A 7,987-nucleotide genomic window follows, 5' to 3' on the forward strand; every position below is an offset into this window, starting at 1 on the left:
CACCTTTCACTGGGTACATGGCGGTTTGTTCTATTTCCAGACAATCCTCCCTTTTGTGTTTTAACCTGTCTGAATACACAGCTGTCATAGGTACATATCAGGTAGCTTAGTGGTAGGTTACTCTGAGGATGGTGCACATTCTAATCCTGGAAGGGGTTATTATTTTACCTCTCAGAGTAGGCACTGGTAGGGAAAGTGTGAATAATGCACATTTAAGTGGTTGTAAGCAGGTTTGCCCATGGACTGTGCAACGTTAAGCAAAGGTTAAACCTGTGAAGCGCTTATCCATTTAATCATGTTTAAGCGCCGCCTATTGTCGCACAAACCCCCGCAAACCTGCTTACAACTGCTTAAAAGTGCTTTAATCCACCTGCATCCAACAGCCCTTATTTTGGCCCACAAAATAAATTAACGGCCCTTGTAGGTCTTGAACCCGGGACCATGAACACCACAGTCACAGACTTTACCACTAAAGCATCTGAGATATGTACAAATGTTATGGTGTTTAGAATATACATTTTACTACAGGCATTCCTCACTACTGAAAACAAATGTGATAGTCAGTTGGTGTACATATGTATGATACATGTTAATGTTCATATGTTTGTGAAATTAGGTGTTGCAAAGTGACATGACAGGGTGGTGTATTATGGATGAGAAAGGTTCTTGTTTTGTGTCCTTTTTATATTATCTCCATACTCCATATATACCCCTCCAGTTCACTTACTGAACCTCCAACCCAGGCTCTCCTTGATGCATGATTTCATTACCCATCAATCCTCCCCTACCACAATCTCCACATACACAACAACCATCCCTTCTATGGTGAATTAGGTTAATATTAATAGTTATATAACCAGAGCTGCATGTGTTTTGTGTACACTTCAATTCATTTGGATTGCTTCTGTGTCACGCAGTGTGTTCATAGATGTTTATATATATATGGCTACAGATGTAACTGTATATGTATGTGTGTATATATATATATATATATATATATATATATATATATATATATATATATATATATATATATATATATGGGATCCGGACACATGCTTGACTAGCATATGTCCAAATCACAAAACATCGAACACACATACACGAAAGTGCTTAAAATCAACAAGCGCTTCTGTGTATGTGTGCCTGTTAAGTAGATCAGATTACAGTGTGGGTAAGGGAAAATTCCCTTTACCCCACTGTAGTGCGATCTCGGAGTGAGAATAATAAAGTGGGGGGGGGGCAAAAAAGTAGATTTTTTTTTTTGAACTACACATACACAGAAGCACTTTTCGATGTTAAGCACTTTCGTGCATGTGTGTTCCATGTTTTGTGATTCGGACATATGCTAGTCGAGCATGTGTCCTAGACCCATATATATATATATATATATAATGTGCAGACATCACTGACATGCACATATATATGGATCTACTTGAAAACACTGACACGCAAAACACAGACGACATGAACACCGAGATCAGAAGATCGACAACTGAGATGACCAACAGTTTAAAAGGCCGACGCTGAGAACACCGAAATGTTAAGGTAAGTGTGCGATAGTGACAGACTGTAGGGTTAGGGGTGGGTTAAGTGAGTCAAGGTTAGGGTGTGGGTAAGGTAAGTGTGCGATAGTGACACTCTTTAGGGTTAGGGGCCGGTTAAGTGAGTTAGGGTTAGGGCGCAGGTTAGGTGAGTGTGTGATAGTGATGGACCTTAGGGTTAGGGTTTGGGTTAAGGTTAGTGCATAGATAGTTGTGTATGTAAGATTTAGTGTAGGTTTGTAAGGTTTTTGTTGTGCTTGTGTTGTGTGTGCATTTTTCGGAAAAGGTATTTGTTTTGATTTGTTGATTGTTGGGATTGTGGTTTGTCAAGCATGTGAAGTTTCGTGCTTTTAAACGTTCGGTCATCTCCGTTATCGATCTTCCAGTCTCGGTGTTCTCGTCGTCCGTGTTTTGCATGTCGGTGTTTTAAAGTAGACCCATATATATATATATATATATATATATATATATATATATATATATATATATTTAGTATTAATTTGTAACAGTTATACATATGTAGACTTGTATATGTGGATTCACAAACTACAGTACATTACAATGTACTGTACATATGTACACAAAGTGACTGTCCCATTTATGGTCAGTACTGTGGAATGCCTGTAGTATAAGGTGTAGTCTAAAGACCATATAATATGTATACAGCTCAGATGGCTCAGTGGCAAGTCCCATGACTATAGTTTGCAGGGTCCAGGGTGCAACACCTGCGATACTTTAAAAATGTTTTTTACTCCAGAATAAGGCACATTTAAGCAGTTGTAAGCATGTTTAAAAGTGTTTGTGTGACATTAAAGCAGCAGTTAAACAGTTAAACAAACTTTAAAATGTATAACCTGTGTTTGCAAACACGGCCACATCTGCAAACTACTCAGGATATATACATTTCAGTGAAGTAACATCTCACTATGTGCTTACATAACATTACATTCTCTGCTGACTTTAATCTCCAGCACACGTGGGTTTATATGGGTGTTTCAAATGTTTATTATACTGATGAATACTACCTATATATGCAAGCTGTGGTTAAGGTATACTTTTTAACATGATAAACATCCCTGACTTTATTGGAATTTGAACCTCAAATGCACAGATACTATGCAAATGCTATAATCATTACACTGTTGACATTAACTTTGCTTCTGCCTATTTCCTATTTAGATGATTTCTATGTGTAAGCTAGGCTAAGCAAAGGGTGGAGGCACCCAAACCCACTGAGCTTCACTTACTCTTGAAATAAAAACATATAACAAATGAAATGAGAGACTATAAATTACATTCCTAACTACATTAGGCATAGCCCCTCACTGACGCACTTCAAGGGAAACCTTGATGTGTGAATGGGTAACAAGAATATACACCCCGGGGATCATGTGTCCCAGAACCATACAGCCAGGGGGTGGGGAGCCCCTCCAGTTTTATAACTGCAAGACCTGTTGGGGAAATTGAATGGTGTTGATTTTTCACGTTAACATACCCTCTTTAGATCACTAAGTGCCCCTATCACCCTCTACCTCCCCAGTCTTCAACAGCATCCGGCAACTCTGCCTGGAATCTCTTCATTCGCTATGCTTGACAGAGGCTCAGTTACGTCATCAGTGGTGCAGAGAAAGCCAACACACTGTAACTATGCTTCTAATTGCCCTTGGGCAAATAGCCTACTACCTATCTGTGAACCTCTAAAGTGCAGGCCATCATAGCCATTATATGTGAATAAACACAGCTTTCAGATCACAATATACAGTGAAATATCACTATGTAGTCAGAAAAACAGTTAAGTACAGCAAGAACATAAAGAACACTGATACTTAATCACTCCAAAAGCCTATCTTGGAAGCTAGAAGACTTGTATAAGTTTAAGGCTTTCTATTGCTTACCAGTAGGTTACCTACAGGAAAGATGAAAAGCCCTGTGCTTAAACTACACAATAGTGTGAAAAATGAAATTAAATGTTCTTTTTATATTTTATACATTTGTTTTATGACAATGGCTATATATTTAGCCATTGGCATATATTAACGATATAATACATGACTTTGGCCGGCTGCCATGGCTCCGATTTTATGTTTGCAAAAATGTAAACCTTTTTTTACAGTTTACATTTCTGGATACTTCCACTACACCTGCACCACTTCCTGGATCACTAAATACCTTCATTTGCATGCTACACTGCTGCAACTGGAATAATTAGCATACAGGGGCCGGGAGCTGTGGGGGCGTAGCGTACGCAGGTAGTGCACGTGGAAACAGCTCATACCTGGATCACTCGCCGGCTGTATTTGGTGTTGGAACACCAACGCTATGCCTGCATCTGGCGCAAGCTTCATGAATCCCATGGAGTAACTATTACATTTCTAATATTTTATAAATAATTTACAATATCTCAGCAACCACTCAAGTTACATACATATATACATACTGTTAGCAGCATTTTTTTCATCTAAGTGAGAGCTTTCACATGAGGCTAAGGAGTTCTGTCTGTGTCACTTGGTTTTGAGAAATTTAGAAAAATGTGAAAATTATATCTATATAAATTAATGTCATAAAAACAACAGATAATATCTATTTACCTGCACTAGACAGAGGTCAAATATTAATGCAGTTGAGTTTGATACTGTGTAAGTTTTAACATGAAATCTTTTAAAACCTTGTACATAGTGGGGTATTGGAATTATTGATGGAAATATGAAAAGGAATATTTGAAGCCTAGAGGCATCTGTAGGAGTTAACTGCAGATGCACCTGGAGGTGTCACTGAAATGTAATGAGCTACATGTCGTACTGAAAAATGTCCTCTATCTTACAAACTGTGTGGCCTGTGATAATTTCTATATAGGGAAAACAAATCAAAAGTTAAAAGAACAAATTAGTTCACATTTATCAGACATACATAGAGGTATTGAGATAAACGTTCTATTTAAACACATATTAGCTATGGGCAGGAAACATAAATTTAAGTTTAGAGTTCTTCAAAAAATCTATCCTGGTATAGAGGGGGTGACTTGATTAATAGATTATTGTATTTTGATAGTCTGGCTTTTTGTATAAATTTAAAGCATGCAATTATCATTTATTAAGTATTGAAAAAGGGTTTCTGCTCGAAACCCTTTTCTGTTATTATTGCTGCCTTTACTATTTTGGAATAAATCTTCACAGGTCCATTGTAATAAAATGTGTCATTACTTCATTATGCAAAGAGACAGTGTTGTTGTAAATGAGCACATATGCAAGTCTCTGGATGTTATTCATAATTTAATGGATGGCTAGTGCACTGTGGGAAAATGCCATCCACCCATCTATGTATGTGAGTCTGCGGGTAGGCATTGGTAAGCATTGGTTAAATATTTGACTGAGGATTAGCAGAAAGGGACTGATTCTTATCAAAGAGATACAGATTTACTTAGGAATGTACCTTTTGTGTTCAAAGTGCAATCACAAAGAGAGAATATTGCAGTGTACTGGTGTATATGGACAAAAAATCTCCCTGCCCCCCTCCAAAAAAGAAGATTAATGGTCTCTATACTGCTGGTGTTTGTTTTACTCCCCAGCATGCTCCTCCCCCCCTCTGTCTTGACAATGATCAAGCACACCACTCCCAATCATACTTAATCCCATTCTTTCCCTTTCTGCTACTGGCAAGGGTCTATGCTGTTGGCATTTGTATGTACCTGTATTTGTATGTACCTGTCCAAACTTGATTGCTGGCCAGTGGTGTAGCTAGGAGGAGGCGATAAAGGTGATATGGGTGATCTGCCCTGGGTGGCACTTTTGGGACTGTCACATTTACAAATTTGATTTAATACTTTAATCAAAGTTTTTTAAGGGCTCTTCTTTAGCTGGTACAGTCACACACACACACACACACACACACCTGTCATATCATGTCTGTGTGACCATGCATGCACAGATGTTATGTTCATCTTGTGCGCACAATTTTAAGTACAGTACAGCTGCCATTTCCTCATACAGTTTTAAGTACAACACAGCTGCAGTTCAGTTCATGGAATTGTTTTGCTTCGTCACCAAGTAAGGTGCTGCTCAACAGTGTGTGTGTGCGTGTGCGTGTGTGTGTGTGTGTGTGTGTGTGTGTGTGTGTGTGTGTGTGTGCGTGTGTGTCTGTGTGTGTGAAATGCCCCAGTTAGGTATAGCTGGTGGTTAGGGTTACTCAGATACAAACTCTGTACCTTAGGTACAAGGAACAAGAGCCTGAATTATCTACCCATACCACCTCTAGCGATTCAAGGAGTTGAGTTCATAGCTCTCAACTGCCTAGACAGTTCCTCTTAAAATTGTGGTATTCTGGCAAATCGGTGAGAACTGAATTTACTAAATAATGATAGCCATTTAAATTTCAATCCTTCTTTCTTTCAGGAAATGCGTGGTAACACAAAATATTTTATTCTAACAACTTTCTAAGATTATACAAGCAATGTTTAAAATGTGTGCTTGGTTTTGGGTCTTTGTCCAGATTTCTTGTCCTGCAAAGTTGAGAGATTTAGTTGAGTGTCAAGTGGATTTTACAAGGAGCTGACAGCTTCAGAGTGAAGAGAAGTTTAGTGCTGCTTATGCCAAGTCTGATTGCATTGTTAGTAGCACAACAGGTAGTATACTTGCTTTTGCTGCAGTCCTGAGAATGTCCTCCTTGGAGGAGATACCTAGTAACTATGAACCTGTTATCAGTTTGCCATCCATTCCCTATTGCAATATTAGTAGCTTATCATTTTTTATGTAACAGACAATTTATTCTTCAAGGGCAACGGGCACTTTATTTGTAGATGAAACAATGAAATATAAAGTTGTTTGCTAACAACAACTTCTTCATTAGTTACAAATCTCTTTAATGTGGAATTATTTAGAAGACTTTTACTTCTGCAGAGATTGTGCATATTTACTGATATTGGTAGATTGCAATGACAGAAGTTTGAGTAGACTTTTATGATGCAAATGTTCTAAATTGGGCATTTTTGTCATTATTGGTCCATATATTTTGTTTCCTTGCTTACTGGAAAAATGTTCAAAACAATAAACTTAAAAACACGCTCTAACATGTCTGCTGTGATATAAAATTGTAAAATTTAAAATAAAAGTTTTAAATGAAATCCAAATAATCATTGTAGAAGTAAAGTATAAAGCAGTGTGCACATTACAGTGTTTATGGTAAATGGGGAGAAACAGTCTAGTAATTAGACACTGGAGTGGCTACAGTGGGGTAGGGCTGTGTATGGGGGGAGCCCCTTTTGACCATGATTTTGTGAGGGGGGAGGGGTGTAAATCTCAAAGATAGCCTTGGGTGTCACAAGCTCTTGCTACACCATGGTTGCTGGCTAGTGCAAAATGAAGACAAATATATTCCTTTGTTTGTCATAAGCAAATTGTAAATCATAGGGTTCCAACATTTCAGAATGCAAGACACAACTAAGGTTGATTGCTTTTCCTTTCATTCTGTTAAAATATTTAACCATAAAGCAACTGTCACTACTGCTGAAAGTGCAATACTGGTGTACTTTGCTGTTATGTATATATGTATCCTTGAGTTTATCCAGGTTTCTTCATTCATAATATTATAGTCCTTGATATCAAAAATGCTTTTAACAGACCCTTAGACTTTCCCTGTATTTTACAACAAACAGATATTTTTAACATTCCTGCAACACTTAATGTAAGGTTTTATAAAAAAGACAAGTGTCATATAAACTAGGAAGGATCTTTCTTGGTAAATGATGAACAGCTTGCAATAAGCTGATAATAATACTGGTAAAAAAGAATAAAACATTTTTTTTTTCATTGCAGGAAACCAAAGCGGTGAGAACTGAGAACAACAGGTACCTGGGCCTAGCTGCATCTCCTCCAGACCTCTTAACTGCCCCTATTTTAGAGAAATGTATCTATTTTCATGCCTGATTTACCCCTGCCCATGATGTACCTATTTTTGGTGGTATGTCCCTATTTTCTGGCTTGATTTACCGCTTCATACAATTTTCCGAATTCCACCATTACATGTAATTTTTGAAGCTGTGTAGTGCACAGAAAACCACACTACATGACCAACATACTAGTGGTGATAATAATAAAGAGGACACACCCATCTTACATCTCCCTTTTTTCAGAAGCAGAAATATGTGGCCTTGTGTGGTAAAATTTTGCAATGCACTTCATTAAAGTCTACAGATTTTATGCTATCTCTTTGAAATGTGCTTATATTTTTGTCATCATTTTATTACTCTCTATTTTTAAACATGTATATACACACACACACACACACACATAGACTATAGCATACACACACACACACACACACACACACACACACACACACACGCACACACACACACACACACACGCACACACACACACACACACACACACACACACACACACACACACACACACACACACACACACACACAAATACCTGCACACTACATA

The 7,987-nt window shown here is 37.8% G+C and overlaps 1 protein-coding gene across 1 annotated transcript in view; it reads left to right on the forward strand.

The window, feature by feature from the left end:
* The window catches only part of LOC122788685 (ABC transporter G family member 23-like), a 1,725,589-nt gene extending 1,717,849 nt beyond the window's left edge, over window positions 1-7,740 (forward strand). Inside the window, exon 20 of the mRNA XM_044055595.1 lies at window positions 7,352-7,740. Within this exon, the coding sequence (XP_043911530.1) occupies window positions 7,352-7,374 (23 nt within the window). The 3' untranslated portion in view covers window positions 7,375-7,740. The remainder of the gene's footprint in view (window positions 1-7,351) is intronic.
* The last annotated feature ends 247 nt before the right edge of the window (window positions 7,741-7,987 follow it).

This window comes from Protopterus annectens, chromosome 1.part2, assembly GCF_019279795.1.
Source record: "Protopterus annectens isolate FY-2018-M chromosome 1.part2, PAN1.0, whole genome shotgun sequence".
Taxonomy (NCBI): Eukaryota; Metazoa; Chordata; order Ceratodontiformes; family Protopteridae; genus Protopterus; species Protopterus annectens.